This window comes from Lepidochelys kempii, chromosome 2 (assembly GCF_965140265.1).
Source record: "Lepidochelys kempii isolate rLepKem1 chromosome 2, rLepKem1.hap2, whole genome shotgun sequence".
Taxonomy (NCBI): domain Eukaryota; kingdom Metazoa; phylum Chordata; order Testudines; family Cheloniidae; genus Lepidochelys; species Lepidochelys kempii.
Genome location: NC_133257.1, coordinates 199,005,832 through 199,033,227, shown reverse-complemented (window position 1 = coordinate 199,033,227; position 27,396 = coordinate 199,005,832). Strand labels below are relative to the sequence as shown.

Below are 27,396 nucleotides of genomic sequence, written 5' to 3'. Positions count from 1 at the left end.
TTGTACTGAGGTTGATGCAATACAAGTGCAGATACTGCGTTACTTATGTTGATCCTAACAGTGCTCCAGCAGCTCTCCCACAATGCCAAACACTGATCGCTCTGATCATAATTATGAACTCCACTGCCCATGGGTCCCAGAGACCTGAAGGCCCCACTCCCTTTTAAAGCCCCATACATTTTGTAAATGCCTTTTCCTGATTGTCCAGCCTGGCGAGCACACCTAGCAACTCTCCACTGTTGCCTGCAACCACGCTGCTGACCGTGCCAGCTCCAGACTCTCTCTGGCATTGAGTACACAGGAGATACTGGATCTCCTGGGCCTGTGGGGAAAACAGGCTATGCAAACACAACTATACACCAGCCATAGAAATGTGAATAGCTATGAACAGATTGCACGCGGGATGCAGGAGAAGGGGAATGACAGGGACCAGCAGCAGTGCCGTGTGAAAGCGACGGAACTGCGGCAGGAATATTGGAAGGCCAGTTCTGCCAACAGTCAATCTGGTGCTGAGCCACAGACCTGGTGCTTTTACAAAGAGCTGCATGCTGTAGATGGTGGAGACCCCACCACCATCCTGGAGACCACCGTGGTTATCTCCCAGGAGCCCAAAACACAGGACCTGGCATGAACAGTGAGGAAGAGGTGGAGGACGACGATGTGATCAGGGGTTCCAGCTATGCTGCAAGTCAGGATCCGTATGAGACTCCACCACAGTCCGGTCAGTCGAGTATGGATGAGCCCTGTGCAGTGGAAGGATCCTCTGGTAAGTCTGTAAATTTATTTGCCGTTACCGTGATGGCATCCCCAACTTGACAGAGAAGGAAATTCTGAACCCTAACTTTAATTTACTTGTACTATAAGAGGTAGTGGTACAACAAAGAGAGGTAGCATTACCTGCTTTTCATTCCACTCCATTGCTCGGCACGGGGGAGGGGATGTGGAGCAGGGTTTTTTTTGTTTGTTTGTTTTTTTGCATAAACAGGGGTGCCCTTGAATCCTACTGAGAGATCTTGATGATGCCTTCAGGGAGGTACTGGGTAATCCTCTGCTGACGGTTTCTAGGGATGTCAGCCTTATTCCTTTCCCACGCCAGTCAGCTTCAGCAGGCATCATACAGGCTAGCAGCATATGGGCCTGGGCAGCTTGGGGATGCCAGCAGCAGCTGTACTCTCTGTGCCTTTGTTACCCTCAGGAATGAGATATCAGCTAAAATTACCACCACCTGTGGAAAATGGTGCCTGTATACTCCTGGTTTTGTGCTACCAAGCAATTCCCTTCTCATTTCCCTCACGTCTGGCGGGCCAGGCTCACCATGGTGAAGCAGAAGTGTCAATACACATGTCTTGTTTAAAACCGTAGGGGGGGAAGGGAAGGGAATTCTGAACCTTAACTTTCACTTTCTGTTGTCACTATTGACAGTGGTACCTCTGTGTTTTATCTGCAGCTACTGCCGTTGCGGCCTTCAGAGGTTCCCCCTCCACGTCCACAGAACGCCTGAGCTAGAGAAGGAGGAGAAAGAGGAGGACTCTGGATGACATGCTCAGTAAGATCCTGTAACCAGTGCTTCATCAGACTGTGAACAAAGGGCCTGGAGGGTGAATGTTACAGACAGTCTGGAGAAGGAAAGATCCGTTTCAGCAGGAAGAGGAGAGAAAGATGCACCAGGACATAATGGGGCTTCTCTGGCAGCAAACACAGATGCTGTGGGCTCTTGTGGACTTACAGGTTCAACTATCACAGGCTTGCCTCCGTTTGCAGTCCATGGAGAACTCCACTATAGCACCTCCCTACACCCCTCCCCTCAATATTCCACGTGGCATCAGGGGTGGCATCCCTACCATTCCACCCCCTGGGGGGACATTAAGGACAATCACAGCTTCATATACACAGACCTGTGAAAGCCACAGTTACTGTATGTGCAGGTAAAATGGACATGGATGATTTTCCCCTTGTTAAGTCCTGTTCCATTAATATATTAAGTTTTTAATGTATTTGCTTTTAAATTGCACAGATTTTTTTTACACTGGTTTTGTTACTGAATAAAATTCTTTTTATTTGGAAAATAATTCATCTTTATTAGTTCACAACATATGCTGCAGAGTGCCTAGCAGTTCAGAAAGTACCGATTTGTTACTGTACCTTGTGACACAACTCAAAGATCAGTGACAAACAGTGTGTGGGAATCATAATTTTGCAGTGCTTGTTGTACATTTAATAGATGCATTGACAGCATTTCATTCACAGACGTACACCAACCAGTGCACAATTCCTAACAAGGCCCAAAACAGCAGGGCCAGCCAGAGCACAGTACACCACAATGCATTACTGTGGCTCATTGGTAAAGTGCTCTTTCAAAGCCTCCCAGAGACACATAGCTCCACGGTGAGCTCTTTTAATAGCCCTTGTGCCTGGCTGTTCAAACTCAGCAGACAGCTGCTCCACCTCAGCCATCCACCCCAGCATCAACATCCCCCCCCCCCTCCTTTGCTTCACAGCTATTATACAGGACACAGCAGGCAGCTATAACCATTGCGACGTTCTTTTCACTGAAATCCAATCTTGTGAGTAAACAACACCAGTGTCCCTTCAATCTACAAAAAGCACATTTAATTCTCATTCTCCATCAGCCGAGCTGGTAGTTGAATCTTTCTGTGGTGCTGTCAAGGTGGCTGGTGTATGCTTCATAGGCCAAGGGAGCCAGGGGTAGCCTGGGTCCCCCAGGGTCACTATTGGCATTTCAACATTGACAATGGTAATCCAGCAGTTGGGAAAGAAAGTCGCTGTTTGTAGCTTTCTGAAGAGTCCTGTTTTCTTAAAGATGCAAGTGTCATGAACCTTCCCCAACCAGCAAACGCTGATTGGGTGAAGCGTCCCTGGTGATCCACCAATGGTTGCATAACCATAGAAAAGCAGTGCTTTCTGTTGGTGTTCTCTGTGGCAAGGTGGTCTGGTGTCAGAATAGGGATATGTGTGCCATCTATTGCTCCACCACAGTTGGGGAATCCTACTGCTGCAAATCCATCCATTACATCCTGCACATTGCTGAGAGTCAATTCTGCTCACCAGGAGACTATTAATGGCCCTGCACACTTGCATGACAGCAGCCCCCGCAGGGATTTTCCAGTTCCAAAATGATTTCCCACTGATGGATAGAAATCCAGCATTGCAAGTTTCCACAGTGCAATCGCCGCTCACTTCTCCACTGTCAGTGCAGCTCTCATTCCGGTGTCCCGGCGCTGCAGGGCGGGATGAGCTCGGCACACAGATCCAGGAATGTGGCCTTCTACACCTGAAAGTTCTGCAGCCACAACTCTCGTTCCCAAGCTTGCACTACAATGCGATCTCGCCAGTCAGGGCTCGATTCTCGGGCCCAGAATCGGCACTCCACCATCTGCAGTTGCTTTGCGAATGCCACCAACAACCTTGATTGGTTCTTGCCATGTCCCACAGCAATCTGCCCTCCAGGAAATCGACATGGTCGGTTCCTCTTACAGCTCTGCAAATACCGGAGGATCATGCATCCTGTACTTGCAACACTCATGACAATAATGCAGAGCTGTGCAGGGTCCATTCTTTTGTCAGGCATGGTGGACAGCGAGGAGGGCTACATGGGTTATGGTATTTTTAGAAAAGGTATGAAAATTAGGGTTATTGATAACACTATGGGATGGAGACAGTTGCACACTGGAAAATTAACCTCTTGCTCCCAGTCACCACTGCGTGGCTCGTTTCTGCCCCACCATGCATTGCCAAAACTTCCCAAAAGACAGTGTACTGGATGGTTGCACATGGTACACCACATTGACACAATCACTCCTGGTGAGTCTGCAGGGCAGCCCAGTATGCATGCACACAAATGATATAGTAACTGCGGTGGCTTTATGCTGACGTAACTTGTCAACCAAAGTCTGTAGTGTAGACATGGCCTCAGTTACGCAACTGTAAATTTTTCTCTAATGTAGACAAGGCCTGAGGGCTTGTCTACTCTTAAAATGTTACAGTGATATAGCTTCAGTGCTGCAACTGCGCTGCTTTAGTGTAGACACTACCTACACCGATGGGAACGGTTCTCCTGTTGGCACAGGTAGATCACCTCCCTGGGTGGGGGTAGCTAGGCTGACAGAAGAATTCTTCCATTGACCTAGCACTTTCTATGCCGGGAGTTAGGTTGGCATAGCTACATCTCTTAGGGGGTGTGGATTTTTCAGGCCCCTGAGAGCCGTACCTATGCCATTGTAAATTTTCCGTGTAGACTAGCTCTCTCAAAGAAGCAGCCGTGTCTCTCACCACCTTGGAGAAACTGCCAAACTTTGCTTCTGGATGAAAATGTCCCCCTAAACAGGCTTAGAGGTACACAATATTAATGTGCACCCAAAGGCTGGCTGGAAGCAGTCTCCTACTCATCCTGTCTCCCGGCATCACCATCTTGCGCCAGTTAGGACCCCGTTATGCTAGGTGCTGTACAAATGCTTAGGGAGGCACAATCTGTGTTCCAAAGAACATATCATTTATGACAACAAGCAAGATAGAAATGTGTAGGGAGAAAGATGCAATCAAAAGAAGAGAGGATGTTTAAAAAAAAATTGAACACTTATTTTTTCAACAAAAAATGGCTATAATTTCACAGAAAATTTTTTCCTTTAACATGTTCTGATTTTTCTGTAAGAAACCCAGATCTGAAACTTTCTTTTTCAAAAACCCGAATTCACTGGCTTTTCCAAAATTTTCTGGAAAAAAAAAGACACTTTTCAATCAGCTCTAATCAAAAGTTCTTCTGTGTCATGATTGATGCAGGTGTTTCTTGGCATACTGTATGAGCTAGAACGGGAGGGGGGTTCTCTATACTTGAAATTTTAAATCTGCTTAATTTCCCATTTTCTACTGTAGCAGTAACAATAGATGCTGGTCACGAGGCTCTTTTTTAAACTACTGCGGCAAGCGCACGTACATACAGTGGTGAGCTGGGGCCGGTTCGCACCGGTTCGCTAGAACTGGTTGTTAAATTTAGAAGTCCTTTTAGAACCGGTTGTTCCGCAAGGTTCTAAATTTAACCAGCCAAAAGTGGTGCCTTAGGCGCCAACTCCATGGGTGCTCCAGCCCTGGAGCACCCAAGGGGAAAATTGGGTGGTTGCAGAGCACCCACTGGTAGCGCCCTGCCCCAGACCTGCTCACCTCCGCCCCTGAACGCGCCGCCCAGCTCTGCTTCTCTGTCCCCCGAGGCTTCCCGCTCAGGCCCAGGGAGGCGGAGGTGAGCTAGGGCGGAGGGGCACGAGGAGGGCCGCCCGCGCCGCAGCAGGTAACCCGGGGGGGTGCAGGAGAACCGCTCCCCACCCCAGCTCACCTCCCCCACCCTCGGCCTGAGTGTGAAGCCGCCGCCTGCTTCTCAGCCCTCCCAGGCTTCCCGCTGAACAGCTGATTCACGGGAAGCCGGGGGGGGTGGGGAGCGAAGAAGCAGAGTGGGGCAGCGCGTTCAGCGGAGGAGCAGAGTGAGGTGATCTGGAGCCAGGCGTGGCATGGGGAGCTGCCGGTGGGTGCTCTGCACCCACCAAATTTTCCCTGTGGGTGGTCCAGCCCCGGAGCACCCAGGGAGTCAGCGCCTAAGCCGCCACTTTTGATGTGATCAGTGGGGGAGCGGCCGCTCCCCCTGCTCCCCCCTAGCTACGCTCCCCCGCCCCTAGGAGCCAGAGGACCTGCCGGATGCTTCCTGGGAGCTGCCCCAGGTAAGCACCTCTGGGACTCCCCACCTCACCCCCCGGCAGATGGCTCTGCCACTACAGTGGCCCACGAGACCCTCCTGTCCGGTTTTGGGGGCAGTCAGGGGACGGGGAGGGGGTGGATGGCGCAGGGGGCGTCAAGGAACGCGGGGGGGTTGGATGGGGCAGGAGTCCTGGGGGGCGGGTGTGGGCAACAACCCCCTCGTGGGGTGAGGAGGGAACCCATTAAGATTTTGGCAGCTCATCAGTGCATACGTATCAACTGGTTGTGCAGTCAGGAGAAGCTCTTCATTTACTGCCAGAGACCCAACAGATACAGTTGCAATAATGGACAGTCCCAGAAATGCTTCAACACTGAACCCAAAAAGCCAATGGTTTTTAAAAATGGATTTAAGCATGGCTCACTTCTGCTCTCAAAATTAACTCTGAAAATGGCATTTTGGCCTCCCTGTTCAGGGTATCTCTGTGCTTGCTATATCACATGTGCTTAATTTACAAGGAAAAAGTTTCTTTGCTAAGGTAGCCCTGCAACCTCAGCCTTGAATCTCAAAAGCAAGCTGGGCTTTTTGTGGCTTGTGCATCCCACTCACAAATAAAGATTCTGCAGTGCAAATTATGCTGTCTCTTACACCTGTGTCACCCACTGATCTTAATAGGGTTTGTACAGGTCTTACAGCTTTGTCTTTGTAATAGAAATCAGTGCCTATTGACCTCTACCATGTGACAGGGATGTAACCTTATATAAGCTGACCTATATCAGGTTACTGAGGCCAGGAAATAAAGTTCAGTCTCTTACTAGCACTTTCTTTTATTTGTGTCTGAATTAAACTAAATTTTTAGCAAAAATGGAGCAAATGAAGCCTCCTGAATCCCAGTCTAGAAGTAACGGTGGCAGAGAACTGGAGAAAGGTGACTGCAGTGTTTATACATTTTCCTAAAAGCAAGTGGTAATGAAGAGAGATCAGGGTTCTATTCCTTGCTCTAAATCTTGCAAATCACTTAGCCAGATTATGGAAAGATATTTAAGAACCTAAGGAAGCAGTTGGGTGCCACGGTGCTTTTGAAAATCCCACTAGGCACCTATTTGCATCTTTAGACACCTAAATACCTTTATCAGTCTGGCCCTTATTTTCTCTGTGCCTCGGTTCTCCCTCTGTGAAATTGGGATAAAACTTTCCTATTTCACTGGGGGGTTGTGGAGATGAACACAGTAATGATTATTAGGCACTCAGGCCCAGATCCACATTGAAATAAATGGAAATTAGGAACTTAAATACTTGTGGAGATCTGGGCCTCTGATAGTACAGTACTGGAGGCCTATAAGTGCTGGGTTAGACAGGAGAGGGTGAAAGGTGAATTTCCCCACACTGCTGCGTATGGTGTGCCCAGAGACGTCGTAGATCTACAGTACATTGCAGTAAAAGTCTTAAGGAGACTTCAGAATCCTAGACAGTCAGTGTCGAGAATGCTTTGATCATGCAAGAATGTCCTTTGAGAAGACCAGCTGCCAGGTGGTCAGTTAAAGATTTTTATTTCCTGGCTTCACTCACATGATATGGGTCAGTGTTACAAAAGGTTATCCTTCTGTCACGTGGTTGGGGCCAGTGAGTATCCACTGATTCTCCTGGCTACTGCTATATGAGTCCACTGGCTAACGTTACAGCTTCGTAATTGGAACTTAGCAATTTTGTTGATGAAAGGTGAGACGCAATAAGATGCAGGTCACTATCTCATAGCTCTGTTAGCTTTACTGGGTTGAAAAGAGTGGACAGAAATGAACACTTATTTTTACCACTAAAGGCAGCAGATATGACTTGGATTACACGCAGATGGCAAACTTGTTGAGTAAGAAGAAGTCGTTTTTCCAGGCTCACTTAGAGTAGAACTGTAATCTTTTAAAATTAAGCTTTTTTACTTCTCTTTTTTCTGTACCATGATGCCCTAGATCTACGTACTCTCCCTAGATTCAAAGACAGTTATCACACAGTGTAAGACAGGTAATGCGGGGCCATATGTTATGTCACTTAAAAAAATTGTAAAATTATCTTGTGAGTAATGAGCTTTTCATACTTCTATCAGATCTGGTCTATACCTAAAATTCACACCCCCTGAAAGACGTAGTTAAGACGACCTAAGCTCCAGTGTAGACTGTAGAATCATCTGTAGAATTCTTCCGTCCACCCAGCTACCGCCTCTGGAGGAGGTGGATATGATCCAATGGCATAGCTGCGCCTATGCTGCTCCTGTGCTTGTAGTGTAGACATACCCTAAGGCCGTGTCTACACTACAAAATTATGTTGACGTAACTTACATCGGCATACAGCCACTGCAGTTATTAAATTGCTTGTGTGTGTGCACACTTGGCTCCTTGTGTCAGCGGTGCACATCCGCACCAGAAGCGCTTGTATTGTTAATAGGCGGCATTGTGGGATGGCTCCTGAAAACCAGTAACAGTCGACATAAGCAATGCAGTGTCTGCCTAATTGCATTGACCACGACTCTACACCGGTCAGGGAGGTGGTGTTACTAAATTGGCATCGAGAGGCACTTACGTCGGCGGGAACCAAATTTAACTGAAGACACTTCCACAGATAGGTTGATGTAAGGCAGCTTATGACAACCTAACCGTGTAGTGTGAACCAGGTCTAAGGCCTGGGCTACACTGGGGTGGGGGAGGCAGGAGGTTTCAAACTAAGATACGCAACTTCCGCTACGCTATTCGCCGAAGTCGAAGTATCTTAGTTCAAGTTACTTGGCCATCACCAGGTGGCAAGTCGACTACGGTGGCTCCCCCGTCAACTCCACTTACTCCTCCTGCCAAGGTGGAGTACAGGCATCGATTCGGGGATCAATTTATCGCGTCTAGACGAGATGCAATAAATCGATCCCCGATAGATCGATCACTACCCGCCGAGCCAGCGAGTAGTGAAGATGTACCCTAAGGCTGAGGTCAGAGTTTAGCATTGGGTTCCCACTTTTCTGCCAGATGTACTGACATGGAAACCATCTGCACTCTTAATTGCTGCTTTGTTGAGGCAATTGTTGCCTGAGTGTATCTGTGTATGCTAATTTAAAAGAGACAGTAGGCCAATTCAGTTCTGTCGTCAGTTAAAACAAAACTAACACTTGAACAACTTCACTATTCATTTGTAAATCAAGCTAGTTGTATTGCAATATCTCGGACAAACTGAGAAGTTTAACCACAGAGTGATGAATCACTTATGTAACCCATCACTATAGTACCCAGTCACCAGTTGTTAAGTTTCATAGTTTCTTTTTGGTGACCATTACACTGACAAATTTGTTTACATGTTGGATTGAAAACTGGGTTTACAATGTTCACCTTTGAATTTTGGTTTAAAACACATATAAAACAATGGTGTAATCCTGATTACTAGAAAATTGAGAAAAAAATGTAAAGTTTACAGAATAGTCTGGAAGATTTTCCTGAGTGATATAACTTGTGGCGCAGAAACTTGCCAGCATAGACAGACGCTGAGTAAGTTTCCCAGACCTGAAGAAGAGCTCCGTGTAAACTCAAAAGCTTGTCTCTCTCACCAAGAGAAGTTGGCCCAATAAAAGAGATACTACCTCACCTATCTTCTCTGTCTACTATTTAAATAGACCAGAGACACATAGGGTTGGAGAAAGGAAATATTATCATCTCCATTTTACATATGGCTAATTGAGGTTCGGACAAATTAAGTGACTTGCCCAAGGAAATCAGTGTCAGGGCTGGGAATTGAGCACGGATCTTCAGTGTCGCAGTTCTGTTCCTCATTCACAATAGCATTTTTCTTCTCCAAGTGTGCTGCTTTTTGGGTCTAATCATGTCCCCCTTAGACTAATAAGAGTTGCTAGACCTGGTTCCTTATTTTCAATTTGATGGCTGTGAGTTGGGCTTATTATTAAGTGTTCAGTGATGTTGTTACGTTAAGTGATTTTGACAGATATATTATTTGAAGCATGCTGTAGGAATTCGACATGGTATATAATAATGATCTAATGCAGGGGTTCTCAACCTTTTTCTTTCTGAGGCCTCCCCCAACATGCTATAAAAATTCCACGGCCCACCTGTGCCACAATTACTGGTTTTCTGCATATCCAGTTGATTAGCAAGCAGGGGAATGGCCTGGGTCCCAACACTGCAGGTGGCCCCATGAAGCTAAGTTGCTCAGGCTTCGACTTAAACCTGGGGTGGCAGGGTTTGGATGTGAGCTTCAGCTTCCTGCTGTGGGCTCCAGTGAATCTAACGCCAGCCCCGCTCTCTGGTTTATTTTGACGGACCCCCCTGAAACCTGCTCAGGGCCCCCTTGGGGGCCCTGGACCCCTGGTTGAGAACCACTGATCTAAAGAATCATGTTTAGCTTTTCAACAAATAGACAAGGATAGCTTTGGCTCTCTGAAGTAGAAAACCACATTATAAAAATTTAATGTAGATATTTAATCTTCTGGTGTCCCTTATGAAAATGCAAGGCCTCTTCCCATAATAAAAGTCAGCCTGAGGACTATTTTTTTTTTGTTTCGTGGCCTTCAGCCCAGGTCATGTAGTTACAATATACGGTGATTAGTTGATTCTGAATTCCCCCTCCCCTTTTTTGAGACCTAAGCTGTCTTGTAGAGCTGTACTATGTCATGAATAAAATCAGTGCTCGAAAAATTATGACCATGAGTTAAAATGAAATAAGTAATGTAAGTTCTAGATTAAAGACAGATGTGTGCAGCTGACAAGACATGAGCTCATTAGAAGGGGGAGGGGAAAAAGGAGGACCTGGAAAGTAAAAAATAAATAAATAAAAGTACTTCTAGACATCTAAACATTTAGATGTATTGTCTCCATACGGGCCAATCCTGGTAGCTTTTATTTCAATCCCAGTGCATTGTGTTCAAGCATAAAATATACAGAAGAAATGAGGATGGTGATAGTACTGGTGCCCCAGTTTATGAACAAAAATTTAAGCTGATGGATCACAACCTGGGTTTTTTTTTCTTTTTAAACCGAGCATGTTTTGCCTGGTTTGAGTTAATTATGGTGCTGTGTAAATGGAATACGCGTGATCTGCTGTGTATTTAAAATCCTCATTCACTGTAATGGTCAAGCAGACAGCTTCAGGGACTGAGAGGGGAACAGATCTGCAAGAGTTTGTTTTTTTTCTAACAAAACATCTTTGTTTAAAAAAAGCAAACAAAATCAAAGTCTTTACCTATGGTGTCTCCCTTTGTTTTCATCCCATTGTCCGTGGTCAGCACCTGTTGTCTATATGGTAAGAATAGCAGGGATTCATAGCCCAGCAACAGTACTCAGCCAGAATCCCGTGTGACCGGGTCAAACACATACTCCCTCTCGGGTCATGGCCAGGTTACTAAGTCAAGGCTGGCAAGTCTCCGTGATAATGTTTTCTTTTTCTCTCACTCTTTTTTTTGTCTTCCAAACCAGATTTTTTTCTTAACCCCCTCTCCCCCACCTCATAACAATGCAAACTATTTGTTTAAGTATGACATATTCAAAGCACTTCATTATTAAACAAAATTGGGAGGGGGGCAGGAGTCAGTGATATTTTGAATTTAATTTGATGATATAGTTTTGAACGACATATGAAAGAAATAAATTTGTATGGAAACAAATGAAACCCACTTTTCCACTGCCTAGATTTTTACTGGAAGATGATTAAAGGCAGACTCTTTTTCCAGACTAGACATAAAAATTAAATGATCTACGGTATATAGTTATTTTTGCAAATGTTTGGAGGCTTATAAATAACGTCTACAATGAAATGCACACATACAAGCGGCAGAGAATCTGTTTCTAATTACTTGTACTTTAGCTGAACTTTGGCGTTTCCTTTGACTTTCTGCCTAATGTATGTGAGCTGTGTGCCTTGCACTCCAGCAGTGAATTCACACAAAAAGAAAAAAGAAAAAAGAAATACAGACTGACTCTTCTTGGTGCCAACAAAAATGAGGGTTAACAGAATGTTTTGACCAAATGCAACACTTTTCTATTCACCCCTAATTAGCTGAAATTGCTCCTTCCCACCAGGGACTCAGAACCCAGTGTTCAAAGTTCCCTTGGGGCTATCCAGGAAATGCCATTTGCTTTACAACTTCTTATTCTTTTAAGACTCAGCTGTCCAAAGTGTGCATTAAAATACAGTCTTAATAATCTAAGTTTCTAGTAAAATGAAAGGGGCTACATAATGCTTGTCTGCTTTTAATCAGCTACAAAATAAAATACCTCTATCTGTCAACATGGTTTAGCTAGCAGTAAATTAGCTCTTATACACTCTCTCAAGGATCTTATCTGCTATTTTATCTAGCCTTTAGAAAAAATTTCAAACATGTTAGGAATCATGAAGTGACCTTTTGTATGAGAATCCTTGGATGGTTAAGTGGAACTTGTGTGTTTTGTAACTTCTTTTATGCTGTATTTTCTCAGGTGAGTTGAGATTCCCAAGTGTCACATCCTCTGCTAACAGCAAGACATTAAAAATCAAGTTTTGTTTTGTTTTCCCCCACTTTGAGAAAATTGTAAGATTACTTTAAAATTGCATTAGCTGGGACTCTACCTTCCTGTCTGTAACACACACACACCTACATACAGAATGCCTTTTTCCCTCCTGCTCGTGCCCAAACAACCTATGTGAAGTAATAATAATAGTACTTTGTTCCTATACATAACATCTTTCATCCAGACGGGTTTCAGAGTAGCAGCCGTGTTAGTCTGTATCCACAAAAAGAAAAGGAGGACTTGTGGCACCTTAGAGAATAACAAATTTATTTGAGCATAAGCTTTCGTGAGCTACAGCTCACTTCATCAGGTGCAACATCCTTATCTTTCATCCAGTGACTGAAAAGTGGTTTACGAACATGAATCGATTAAGTCTCTGACACCATTCCTGGGAGTTGCCAGCATACCATTTTACAGATAGCCTCCTTGCCTCAGTTTACCTAAGTCCAAGGATCCACAGTAAGTCAGTAACAGACAGAAATAGAGCCCATGTGATCTGAACCCAGGCCCTCTGTGAAACTACAATTCTTGTCTATAACCGAAAATAAACAAGCCCTGTAATTGTTTTCTTGTGACAAATAAAACTCACTCGGCGTTTGTTCTTGTGACATGTGTTTCCAGTGTATGGGCTAAGCCAAGTTTAATAGCAGATATAGCTGAGGTGGTTTGGGAGGTTTATTTCTTGTTCTTGTTGTTCTTTGATTGTTCTATCCATTTTCAAATTGTCTACCTTGGCAATTCTATAGTAGCCTCCTCAGCATCTTCAGTTGCTGACTCTGCTTTGTGCATTTATGAACAGAGCCAGGTGTCTCATCTCGTTTAAGTAACACAAGTTCCTGTGGCTTGGCCAGAGTCTGACAGAGCTTTGTTGCGCATATGGTTAGCAATTTGAACACCACCATTGTATGCTGCTTCTTGTTTGGAATAAAACCATCAAAAAAGTAGAAGCAGATCAGAATTATTCCTAAAAGACTGCTTTCTCCAAACTAAAATCATATAAGGATGGCAAGAGTGCTGCTGTTTTACCAAATAACACAACCCTTGTTCCCCATGGGATGTCTAAAAACTGGTTTTTACATTGAGTGAGATAGCTGAATGAGCTAATATACAACACGTTGTCTGCTGAGATTGCAGCATCTTAGAGCTAAATTTTTATCATTCCAGATACTGATTGGGAGCCACTAAGACGCATGTACTAACATGAAATAAGGAACAGAATGTTTGAGACCTCTCAAGGGCATTTGATGAATCTAACTTTAATTTAAAAGGACTAATAGATTATTGATTTAAGCAGGATGACTGTGCACAAATCAATAACAGAGTGCTCTGTGTCTATCTTAAATGCTAAAAATGACTATTAAAAGAAAGAATATAGTGGATTTTGTCTCCCTCTTTTTTCTATTAAGAAAAAACTTAAACTTTGCTCTGTAGAGTTGGAACCTGTAGCATGTTGCTTGTAACAGGTTTTGCTAAGCTGTCAGTGAATTCTGAAGAATGCGGGTTGGGAATGAATCCAGATGTAATACAAATGTAACATTTTAAAAATGTGGAAACCATCTTGGACAGTAAATCTTGTCCAAAAAGTTCTGTTGACTAATATTCTTTAGTGTTCACTTTTAAGACTCTTGAGAGTTAGCTCTGTGGATAATGTCTAATGTTTCTGGATGGGTACAAGTTCATAGGTTACATCATTTCTATGTATCTGTTGAAAAATTAGAGGTATTTGTCCGAGAAGCCGCAGAACAACTTACTGAAACAAGGAAATGTATTGCACATCTACAGTAAATATGAATGATGATGATGGTGTATCAGAGAAAACTAATGCAGATGCTTTGAAGAGATCAAATTCACATCTTTTATCCTGCTTCACAGAGCCTTCATGTTGTTTCACAGGAAGGAGTAACTAATGCCTCAACAGATTCAAAATAAATGTCCATCCAGAAATATTAAGGCAGTAAAGTGACAAGATGTCATAATACTTACGTGGCCCCTTTACAAAGTGGTTTACAAACATTAATATCCCATAAGGCAGATAAATAAGTGTTACTGCATTATGTCACTTGTACAGATAGTAGAAACTGTAGGATTAGAACTTGCTGTGCTCCCAGTCCTATGCTTAAATCATCAGTCTCTTAATGCACATTGATGACTTTCTATATCCTTCCATGACAAACTTGCATCCTGAAAATGCTATCTCTGTTATGGAAGTAGTGAGACACTTCATAGCATGTTTAGCTAAAAGATAGATGTTGAATGATAGATATTTCACAAGTCATTTTGCATCAAAGACCAAATTCTATGCTCAGATGTGCGCACCCATAGCTCATGCTTAATTCCAAGGGCAGAATCTAGAATATGATCTAAATTCTGTCCTCTGATTAATTAATTAATTAATTTCCTAGTCTAGTCTAAAGGATTTGTGTTGTGGGTATCTTAGCGTGGAATTTGGCCCAGCATGTGAGAAAACCTGGATTTGTGCTGGAAATGGCCCACCTTGATTATCATGCACATTGTAGGGAGAGTGGTCGCTTTGGATAAGCTATTACCAGCAGGAGAGTAAGTTTTTGTGTGTGTGTTTTTTTGAAAAAAAGGGGCTGGGGGGGGTGAAAAAACCTGTATTTGTGCTGGAAATGGCCCACCTTGATTTTCATACACATTGTGAGGAGAGTGGTCACTTTGGATAAGCTATTACCAGCAGGAGAGTGAGTTTGTGTGTGTGGTTTTTGGAAAAAAAGGTGGGGGGTGAGAAAACCTGGATTTGTGCTGGAAATGGCCCACCTTGATTATCATACACATTTTAAAGAGAGTGGTCACTTTGGATAGGCTATTACCAGCAGGAGAGTGAGTTTGTGTGGGGGGGGGCGGAGGGTGAGAAAACCTGGATTTGTGCTGGAAATGGCCCAACTTGATGATCACTTTAGATAAGCTATTACCAGCAGGAGAGTGGGGTGGGAGGAGGTATTGTTTCATGGTCTCTGTGTATATAATGTCTTCTGCAGTTTCCACAGTATGCATCCGATGAAGTGAGCTGTAGCTCACAAAAGCTTATGCTCAAATAAATTGGTTAGTCTCTAAGGTGCCACAAGTACTCCTTTTCTTTTTGCGAATACAGACTAACACGGCTGTTACTCTGAAACCAAACATATGCTTGTGATACACAATTATAGTAGCTGTAAAGGGATAAATAATAGAGTATATAAAAGTCAAAGGTAATGCACTAAAATGGTGTCTTTTCTTTTCTTTTCTTTTTCTTTTATTTTCTTTTCTCTTTTGTAGCTATCGAAACTCAGAGCACCAGTTCTGAAGAACTTGTCCCAAGCCCACCTTCCCCGCTTCCTCCCCCTCGTGTTTACAAGCCCTGTTTTGTCTGTCAAGACAAGTCATCTGGATATCATTATGGCGTCAGTGCCTGTGAGGGATGCAAGGTGAGTACCAAAACCCCACTGGTATTTTGTTAGAAAGCCCTACATTTCTTTTAGAGATGGGCTAAGCAGATTAGTTTCAAACTGGATAGTTTGCCTGCTTGAATAAACTCTGACTTAGTGAGTAAGTCCAGACAAGTGGTTGTCATTCCTGGAGTAACCTGTCCTCTCCATCCTTACAGCAGTATATGATTGGCTGACATGAGGATGTAATTGGAAGTACATCTTTTTAGATGTGGTGCTTTGCAGAATGATGTAAAAACACACTATGGCTCCTTCTCTTAATGCGTTGTGTTCACCGGTAAATTAAGTATTACACTGGGAGGTGTGGTTCATATGTTTATTTGTTGTCCTTAGTTCGTCCTCTCTGTTATACTTTTATGTAGTATACTGCCTATAGTAAGTTTAGAGAGTGAAGGTCAAATATGGATCTGAATCTTCCCAGAGTTCAGCAGAATTGAGATCTTTGGTGTTGTTTTAACCCTTTACACAGTTAAGGGCCAGCATGAAGTTAAAATATGAATATGCTTCCAAACTTTCCAAAAATGTATCAGTGGTCAGAGCTGGGGTTTGGTTACGAAACACAGACAAAGCAGAATGGCAGGTGTAAAACTAACTTTGACAGACTACAAAGTAGAAATAAGGATGTGTTTGCCAGCTACTTTTCAACATTGTGATTGTCAGTATTTTAGTTGAATCGCCATGAATATTTTTACATACACAGTTTGTGGTGAATCCATGGCATCTGGGAATTGGAGTACTAGAGTATATACTTACAGAGATTGAACGTGCATCAGAGAGGTTATGTGAACTGAACCCAGTGTGTGTTTGAGAGAGAATACATAGAACAGTTAGAGGAGGGTATTGTGCAACATGATCATCTGATAGCCACATTTTTTTCTAGCAATGTTAGAGGGACATATGAAAATACATCAGGGGAAATTATGAAGAAAAGGTGCCTAAGTAGGAGTTATATGGGTTTTGGTTTTATTAGTGATTGGTACCGACTGTGCAATACCTGTTTTGGTGCATGAGAATGGTTATAGAGCAGAAGTACTGTCAACATTATTGCATTTTGAAATCTGGTTCTGTAGTCCACCCGAGTGTGCTGCCACCTCCTAGACAAGTGCATGTACATGTCCTCGTACACACATACAGCGCTAAGTTTAGTGATGTTTTTTAGGCAAATAGTCTAGTCAAGTCCTGCCAGATATGAACAGCCAGTGTGGCAAGAGCAACAGCGTGCAGGCACAGACAGTGGTGGGTGCTACTGTACAAAAGGTTTGAGTGTAGGGTCGATGTTTGTTGCACAGAATAGTCTCAGTCTTGCAGCATGATTGTCCCACAAATGCAGTGGGAAGACCTGAGTGCAGGACAAGGAATGATATTAGTGTAGGATAACACACCTTGCAATCATTCTCTTCTCTACTAACACACACTAATTATGGTATCTGGAGGTAACACACTATAAAAATGATAAAATATTTTAACCTTCCATTTAAAACATCTGCATTTATTAAAAGAAATGAATAAAATCTATATTTTGGTGTATTCATATGAAATATTGGAATTTGTTATGATTTTGTTATTAGTCAACCACACATTTAGGCCCCAGTTCTGCAGCTTCTTGCATGCAGGGGGTCTGCTGCACCCATAAGGACCCTCTCTCCCCACCCCAGTTGGTTTGCATTATTGTGATTTTGAATTCAGTGATGCTCTGACTTCTTCGGGAAAGAGGTTACAGGATCTCAGCCTGATATTTTTGCTCCAGAAATATACCATAAATAGGTATTTGAAAGTTAGCATATAAGATCATCTGTGTTTTAAATTCTCCTTCCAGTGTTGAATTTTTGCTTGTATTCCCTGGCCATGTTCTCAGATATTGTAGTGCTGTGGTTGTTGCCATGCTGCTGAAATTTCCCTTTCTGTTTGAAAAAGTATAATAGAAACTTGTAAATCTCATTTCACTTAATTGCGAATTTGCTCTTCTTGCGCACACAAAAATGATGGTATTCCTCCCCTTTTTCAGCAAGAATGTAATTGCAGAATGCAAGAGAGAGGTCGCATGTTTCGAATACTTCATTATTTTTGAAAAATATGTTCAAGTGTACTTATGACATACCAGGGTACAATCCAGACCAATGAATGGCTCTGTCACTTCTGCCCTGTAACCTGCGGTATCTCTCTTTGTTTTCTTTTACAAGGTTTTGCGGATGCAGCCTCTAGCATATTAGTCACTCCCAGCTATGTCTCTACGTGTGCTGCAGCCACACCTTGGCTCTTACCAGCCTTAAAGATTACCACAGAGTGTCCACAACACACGCCCAGTCCCAGATTTCACGCCCCCATAAACATATGTCCTGTACTGCCCGGCCCTCTCCTATTGATCGCTGTACTTTAAAACAAACAAAAGGAAGTATTTTTCACACAATGCAGTCAACCTGTGGAATTCCTTGCCAGAGGATGTTGTGAAGGCCAAGACTATACCACCGTTCAAAAAAAGAGCTAGATAAGTTCATGGAGGATAGGTCCATCAATAGATATTAGCCAGAATGGGCAGAGATGGTGTCCCTAGCTTCTGTTTGCCAGAAGCTGGGAATGGGCGACAGGGGATGGATCACTTGATGATTACCTGTTCTGTTCATTCCCTCTGGGGCATCTGGCATCGGCCACTGTCAGAAGACAGGATACTGGGCTAGATGGACCTTTGGTCTGACCCAGTATGGCCATTCTTATGTTCCTTTGCCATTTTCTCTGTCTTGGCTTCCATGACTGTATCCTCATATCTTGCTGACTGCTTGTTCAGTGTCCATGTAAATAGCTCCTCATGTCTCTACCTCTCCCGTCCGTTATCACCCAAAGGTCCAGTCTAGGTGCTCTCCTCTCCCTCATCTCTAGATAATCTTATGTCCTCCCATGGTTTCAGTTACTGCCTTCCCATGAATGATTCCCAAATTGACCCTTCTTCCCCTTCTGTCCTTATTTAAATGCCTCTGACATGTCCTCTTTCTTGTCTAACTGCCAGCTCAGACTCAGCCTCTTGAAAACTGAACTCTTCATCCCTGTTCCTTTTTGATCTCCACAAACAACTCCACTATCTTTTCTATTTCCCAGGCTTGCTACCATGGTGTCACATTTGACTCTTTACCATATTGATTCTCACTAAGTGCTGTCATTTCTTCACCAGAATCCACCTTCAACCCTCGTCTTCCTTGCCAAAACCCTTGTAAATGCACCGGTCATCTTTCATCTTGATTAACTTGCCCTCTTGCTCCCTCTTCCATTTCTCTTCCTCCCAGCCCCCACTCTCTATTTCAGATTCAACTTTCATCGTGCTGTCTTCTAAGATGGGAAATAATTTGCCATCCTCCTCTGACGAGCTTTCTCTCTTCATCTCTTCTTTATCCAGCCTTTTCAAGCAATCCTTTTTCTTCCTTCTCATCCCTAATTCCCACATCCTCCCTCACCTGAATGGTTGGTCTGTATATTTTAAGCTCTTCCAGACATGGAGTGAGTCATAATCTCTGCTCATAAAATATCATGTAAACATATGTTGCTGTATAAATGATTTTAAATAATAACAACTTCCCCCCGCTTTTTTTTCCTAACCCAAATGCACTAATATGGCCAGTATTTGCCCAAGATTTTCCTAATTGAGTAGTGATTCAGAATGCCTAGATTTTTTTGAGTTCTCTACTTGAGACATCATAAGGGGGGGTGATTTTCAGAATGTGGGCATTGAGCACTTTCTGAAAAGTAGGCCTCTTTTAGATGTTACAGGTTTGGCACCCAAAATCGTGGCATTTTGTTTTATTTCTGGGTAGTCCACTGCAAGAGCCACAACTATGAAGTCTGCATTATGTCTTGTCTATCCCTTCTTATATTAGATTCTCACAAATTAACTGAAAAGCAAACGTGTTCGTAAGGGAAATTTCAGAGCTAACTAATTTTTTTCTATATAAAATAACACATACACAGAACCACATTGTGCAGTGTTCATGTTCTCACATTTAAGTTCTCAATTATGTAAACTGCACAGTATTTCAGACATATCCTTTGGAACTTACTGATGTATTTCATGACCTTCAAATTACAGGATATTATTAAAGGAAAATTGCACTAGTCTCAGAGTGTTGCTACAGAGCATGCTAAGAAATTCTTTGCAAAATGAGCAACTCTGATCCACCCAGCTGGGACAAGTGGTTGTAAGGCTCTTACTGAAAGCTCCACTCTTTGGTACTGACTTCACTCTTCATTGTAGCGAGATCTGCAGAAAAGGGGGATTGAGTGTAGTGAGCTGCTTTCCCAAACAATGTCAGCATTGTGTGGATGAAGAGGAGAAACTGGTGCTCTGGCAGATTCTGCTGTCTGTTAGAGCCTTGTCCCTTGTTCTAAGCATTTAAAAGGCGACATTCCTTTGCTGCCAATACACTGCATGGATTTCTGGCACAAACTTGGTGGGTAGCAAAAGCTGCTGAGAGCAATTTGGATGGGGCAGGGGCGGGGAGGAGGGAGAGTAGACTGCAAAGTGTATAAAGGAGAGTAGTATTTTTAACTACATGCTGGCAAATTTGTTTGTACCATCAAAGTGTCTGTCTAATGTTCATGTTCATGAACAAAATGTAAATAAATCTGTTTCACAGAGTATTCCCCAAGTCAGCTCTTATCTCAGAAGAAGAGTATCTTCCCATGTTAGTATTTGTATATAAAACTTCATACATTATGGGGATCAGCAAATTAAAAAAGTAGCTACGTCAATAAATTCCACTGAACTTTGGCTGTGGAAATATTACGCCCACTTGTTTTGCTTCCTCCGTACATCCAAATAAGTAGTTTTATTGCAAAGAGGTCAGACTTTCAGACTGTAGAAAAGAGGCATGAATATGTACAGTGAAGCAAGACTGCAATTTCAGAGGACCAAATCTCACAAAGACAAGATAAGCAATACCCATGGGACCAGGGGAAAAAGAAAAAAAAGAAATATGGAGAAAATTAAACAGTTCTTGCTTTGTTCCAGGTTGTTGATTCACGAGGAGGTCCAGCTGAGTAGAAAACCTGAACAGAAAAATATCCTAATACATATGCTCATGGGTGCACAGTTCTGCTTGCGTGAATAGTCTGCCCCAAAGCTTATAGCACAGTCTGAGTCTCTGGATCCACAGTCCTGTAACTTCTTCCTAACTAGCATTTCATAACCCTCCTGGAGTTGCCTACATATACATTATGTTCTCCATGGACGTGTCACTGTGGACACTGAGGCTAACACAGCATTCCCTTTGCAGGGCAATGCCCTTCTTGACAAATACCTTTTTTAAAAATAGGTAACTATTCTCTTTGTCTTTTAAATCAAATTGAGCCAGATTCTCATTTACACTAAGGCTCCTTTAGTTGGTTCTGGGAGTGGAGTGGAGCCTTAAAGTGGTGGATGTATGTGATGACACCAATCCTCCACATGTCCGCCTCCAGCTGTAATGCAATGACATTCAGACCTACTTTAAGGGCCCTTTTATACTGCAAGGTTGGTATACAAGGGTGAATGACAGGTTTCAGAGTAGCAGCCATGTTAGTCTGTATCTACAGAAAGAAAAGGAGTACTTGTGGCACCTTAGAGATCAACAAATTTATTTGAGCATAAGCTTTCGTGAGCTACAGCTCACTTCATCGGATGCATGCAGTGGAAAATACAGTGGGGAGATTTTATATTTACAGAGAACATGAAACAGTGGGTGTTACCATACACACTGTAACGAGAGTGATCAGGTAAGGTGAGCGATTACCAGCAGGAGAGAAAAAAAACCTTTTGTAGTGATAATCAAGGTGGGCCATTTCCAGCAGTTGACAAGAACGTGTGAGGAACGGGGGGGGAGGCGAGGCGGGAATAAACATGGGGAAATAGTTTTACTTTGTGTAATGACACATCCACTCCCAGTCTTTATTCAAGCCTAAGTTAATGCTGTCCAGTTTTCAGATTAATTCCAATTCAGCAGTCTCTCACTGGAGTCTGTTTTTGAAGTTTTTTTGTTGAAGAATTGCCACTTTTAGGTCTGTAATCAAGTGACCAGAGAGATTGAAGTGTTCTCCGACTGGTTTTTGAATGTTATAATTCTTGACGTCTGATTTGTGTCCATTTATTCTTTTACGTACAGACTGTCCGGTTTGGCCAGTGTACATGGCAGAGGGGCATTGCTGGCACATGATGGCACATATCACATTGGTAGATGTGCAGGTGAACGAGCCTCTGATAGTGTGGCTAATGTGATTAGGCCCGATGATGGTGTCCCCTGAATAGATATGTGGGCACAGTTGGCAACGGGCTTTGTTGCAAGGATAGGTTCCTGGGTTAGTGTTTGTTGTGTGGTATGTAGACTCCCTCCTCAGGCCCTACACTATTAGCACTCTGTCATAAATATAAAGGGAAGGGTAAACCCCTTTGAAATCCCTCCTGGCCAGGGGAAAGCTCCTCTCACCTGTAAAGGGTTAAGAAGCTAAAGGTAACCTCGCTGGCACCTGACCAAAATGACCAATGAGGAGACAAGATACTTTCAAAAGCTGGGAGGAGGGAGAGAAACAAAGGGTCTGCGTGTCTGTCTATATGCTGGTCTTTGTCGGGGATAGACCAGGAATGGAGTCTTAGAACTTTTAGTAAGTAATCTCGCTAGGTATGTGTTAGATTATGATTTCTTTAAATGGCTGAGAAAAGAATTGTGCTGAATAGAATAACTATTTCTGTCTGTGTATCTTTTTTGTAACTTAAAGTTTTGCCTAGAGGGGTTCTCTATGTTTTTGAATCTAATTACCCTGTAAGATATCTACCATCCTGATTTTACAGGGGGGATTTCTTCATTTCTATTTACTTCTATTTTTATTAAAAGTCTTCTTGTAAGAAACTGAATGCTTTTTCATTGTTCTCAGATCCAAGGGTTTGGGTCTGTGGTCACCTATGCAAATTGGTGAGGCTTTTTATCCAACATTTCCCAGGAAAGGGGGGTGCAAGTGTTGGGAGGATTGTTCATTGTTCTTAAGATCCAAGGGTCTGGGTCTGTAGTCACCTAGGCAAATTGGTGAGGCTTTTTACCAAACCTTGTCCAGGAAGTGGGGTGCAAGGTTTTGGGAAGTATTTTGGGGGGAAGGACGCGTCCAAACAGCTCTTCCCCAGTAACCAGTATTAGTTTGGTGGTGGTAGCGGCCAGTCCAAGGACAACGGGTGGAATATTTTGTACCTTGGGGAAGTTTTGACCTAAGCTGGTAAAGATAAGCTTAGGAGGTTTTTCATGCAGGTCCCCACATCTGTACCCTAGAGTTCAGAGTGGGGGAGGAACCTTGACACACTCCCAGCTATCTTCGAGACATCACTGACTTCCTGAGGAAACTACAATCCATCGGTGATCTTCCTGAAAACACCATCCTAGCCACTATGGATGTAGAAGCCGTCTTCACCAACATTCCACACAAAGATGGACTACAAGCTGTCAGGAACAGTGTCCCCGATAATGTCATGGCAAACCTGGTGGCTGAACTTTGTGACTTTGTCCTCACCCATAACTATTTCACATTTGGGGACAATGTATACCTTCAAATCAGTGGCACTGCTATGGGTACCCGCATGGCCCCACAGTATGCCAACATTTTTATGGCTGACTTAGAACAACGCTTCCTCAGCTCTCTTCCCCTAATACCGCTACTCTACTTGTGCTACACTGATGACATTTTCATCATCTGGACCCATGGAAAAGAAGCCCTTGAGGAATTCCACCATGATTTCAACTATTTCCATCCCAACATCAACCTCAGCCTGGACCAGTCCACACAAGAGATCCTCTTCCTGGACACTACGGTGCTAATAAGCGATGGTCACATAAACACCACCCTATACCGGAAACCTACTGACCGCTATACTTACCTACATGCCTCCAGCTTTCACCCAGACCACACCACACGATCCATTGTCTACAGCCAAGCTCTACGATACAACCGCATTTGCTCCAACCCCTCAGACAGAGACAAACATCTACAAGATCTCTATCAAGCGTTCTTACAACTATAATACCTACCTGCTGAAGTGAAGAAACAGATTGACAGAGCCAGAAGAGTACCCAGAAGTCACCTACTACAGTACAGGCCTAACAAAGAAAATAACAGAACTCCACTAGCCATCACCGTCAGCCCCCAACTAAAACCTCTCCAATGCATCATCAAGGATCTACAACCTATCCTGAAGGATGACCCATCACTCTCACAGATCTTGGGAGACAGGCCAGTCCTTGCTTACAGACAGGCCCCCAACCTGAAGCAAATACTCACCAGCAACCACACAACAAAAACACTAACCCAGGAACCTGTCCTTGCAACAAAGCCCGTTGTCAACTGTGTCCTCATATCTATTCAGGGGACACCATCATAGGGCCTAATCACATCAGCCGCACTATCAGAGGCTCGTTCACCTGCACATTTACCAATATGATATATGCCATCATGTGCCAGCAATGCCCCTCTGCCATGTACCTTGGTCAAACTGCACAGTCTCTACGTAAAAGAATAAAGGGACACAAATCTGACGTCAGGAATTATAACATTCAAAAACCAATCGGAGAACACTTCAATCTCTCTGGTCACTCGATTACAGACCTAAAAGTGGCAATTCTTCAACAGAAAAACTTCAAAAACAGACTCCAACGAGAGACTGCTGAATTGGAATTAATCTGAAAACTGGACAGCATTAATTTAGGCTTGAATAAAGACTGGGAGTGGATGTGTCATTACACAAAGTAAAACTATTTCCCCATGTTTATTCCCCCCCCACACACACACACACACTGTTCCTCACACGTTCTTCTCAACTGCTGGAAATGGCCCACCTTGATTATCACTGCAAAAGGGTTTTTTTTTTCTCCTGCTGGTAATCGCTCACCTTACCTGATCACTCTCCTTACAGTGTGTATGGTAACACCCAGTGTTCCATGTTCTCTGTAAATATAAAATCTCCCCACTGTATTTTCCACTGCATGCATCCGATGAAGTGAGCTATAGCTCACGAAAGCTTGTGCTCGAATAAATTTGTTCGTCTCTAAGGTGCCACAAGTCCTCCTTTTCTTTTTAAGGGTGAATGAGAATCTTTCCCATTATCTTCTCTCAAGCCATGTAATATATGATTGTCAAAACTATTATTGGGAAAACAAACAAAATAAAACGTTCAGAAAACAAACGAACAAATATGTCATGTTTGTTTACAGATGAATGAGAAAACTGAAGCTCACCCCAGATCAGTACAGTATGCATAATTTGCAACAACTTCAAGAGAGAGGGGAAAAAAGTAAATAATATGTTTGTATACAAGCATAGTCTGTACAGAGCTATGAAGACATACTGACATGTGATGTCAGAAGCAAGTGAACTGTGGTTCAATCTGTTATACTTTTCCTTCTAAGACTTCTTTTAACACGATTTTTATGCAGTTGATTCCAAGCCATTCTGAGTTAATTTGTTATTTTTTACTTAATATGAGTTCCAGTGAGTTACATGCAGCCCAGGGTTGTGTTTCTCTCGTCACTGTGGAGCACACACTACTTTTGTTCCACCCACTCAACTCCCATTGAAGTCAACAGGGAGTTGTGGCATAACTCAAGGGCAGTATATGGCCTTTTAATTATAGCAGTGAGCAGAAATGGTCATTTGAGCTAAATGTAAATACATTCCTGTGCATAATTCCAAAGCTGTGACACAGTGAACAAAAAAGCAGTTTTTTGCTGTATTTAATATGATGTTTCAAAATGTGATCTTGAAAAATACTTTGCAGAGATACATCAGTGAGTGCTTAAACTCAAAAATCCCAATGAAATACATTTGGGTTTTTGTAGGTGGTTTAGTATGAATGATGAGTTTGTTGAGAGCATGTTATAAAGATAGCTTCAGCTTATTCTAATGCTATAGGATGCAATGGCTGTGTTTGTACCTCACTTTTGTGTTTACTACATGGGCAACAACATGTAGAATTAAATGAAAATAAACAATGAATTACATCTCAGACAGTTCTAAAGTTGAAATTCTGTAGAAAATAGTTCACAACAAAGAATATACAGCCAATCAATTTATAAGCTTAGATTTGACGACGTGCAGGGCACAACATCAAGTGCTTATGTTTTCCAGAGCTTTTTCTGGAGCTGTGTGGTGGGTACTTAATAGGAAGGCAGGTTACATTCTGGGTGAGTACTGAGGATGGATGTTGATAAGATGGCTGGGAAGACTGATCCACTGAGCCATTATTGTATTTTTGAATTGTGGCTTTAGTTTTATTAAATGTGCTTAGCGATTGTGTGATTGGCACATTTTAGAAAGTAGAGTAATCAAATAAATGGTTGAGGGTCTTCTAAATGCACAAAAATATAGAATTATTTGTTGACTAATTCCACTTATGTACATGTTAAGTTTATACAAATGCTATTTATTATTTAATTATATTTATTTAGAAAACACACCTATCCCTTGTGCCTGTTTCCATTGGTTATTTGTGACTTATTACCTCCACTCCAGCCAGTGAACATTGTCTGCTCCCTAGTGTGCGGAAATTCTCTGATTTGCCTAAGAATGTGACCTTGTGCTGTTCTTGGTGCCCATTGACTGAATGGCTGATGGGAACAGAAGCTCTTTTTAATCCCAAATGAAATGTTCCTTTGAGGAGATTTTCTAAAGGGGTGCTTCTTATGCAATAGGAGTGCTATCTCATTTGTGGTGTGGGTTGTGGTATGGGCCATCTCATGTGTGGTGTGTTTATTCTACATAGCTGGTGAAACATCAGTTCTGCATTGTAGCAAAAACTCAGTGGTTCCTAATTTTTAGGAGACTTGGTATCTGAGTTTGACTTTAATGGTGGATTATTTCTCTCTGAGCATTTTGTTCTACAAAGGCTGCTATTTACAGACTTCAGAAAGATTAGAAGAAGGTACAGTTGAATGGATAAGCACTCAAAAGTTAGGAAGTGTCAAAGATTGCACCAACAGGTGTATTTCTCCCTCTCATGTTTGCACAGTCTTTGACTGAATGATCATTTACTGTTTCTCAAGTAAAACACAACCATAAATCCACATGTGCAGCGTCTTGGAGTAATAATAATAATAATATCTTATATATCACTTTTCATCAGTATATCTCAAAGTGCTTTAAAAAGGAGGTCAGTATTATTAGCTCTGCTTCGCAGATGGGGAAACTAAGGCACAGGGAGGTGACGTGACATGCCCAAGGTCACCCAAGCAGGCCAGTGGCAAAACTGGGAATAGCACCTGAGCTTCTGAATCACAGTCCAGTGCAAAATACTCTTTGCCACGTGGTATGCTCTTCTGTTTAGTCTAAACCAGTGGTTTTCTGGCCTCTTTTGTACCAATCAGCACATAGCTGCAGCCCATGTGACATCCTCAGGGCCATACAGGCAGTGTATATGTGTGTGTGTATGTGTATATATATGTGGGTAACATCCACACTATATCTATATCTATTTATCTATCTGTTTAGCTAGCTAGCTAGCTATAGTGTGGATGTGGCCCACATATCACTTAGAGAGCTGCATATATGGCCCACAATGGTAAATAGGTTGAGAACCACTGATCTAAACAGAACCTACAATAAGTCACTTGTATACAAGATGTGCAGTGAAAAAAGGAAGAACGCTGAGGAAGCTCATGGCTCACTTTAAAGTGCATTTTTTACAAGATTATAGAAACCATGTGCTTAATCTATTTTATTATTTCAGAAATAGAAT

The 27,396-nt window shown here is 42.8% G+C and overlaps 1 protein-coding gene across 3 annotated transcripts in view; it reads left to right on the top strand.

Moving 5' to 3' along the window:
- RARB (retinoic acid receptor beta) overlaps positions 1–27,396 on the top strand; it is a 305,303-nt gene that overhangs the window by 187,859 nt on the left and 90,048 nt on the right. For 2 of the 3 annotated variants that reach the window (XM_073333465.1, XM_073333466.1), the window contains exon 2: positions 15,502–15,650. The exons of the other annotated variant lie outside the window; for it this stretch is intronic. In XM_073333465.1, coding sequence (XP_073189566.1) covers positions 15,502–15,650 — 149 coding nt within the window. The remainder of the gene's footprint in view (positions 1–15,501; positions 15,651–27,396) is intronic. 3 annotated transcript variants of the gene reach the window in all.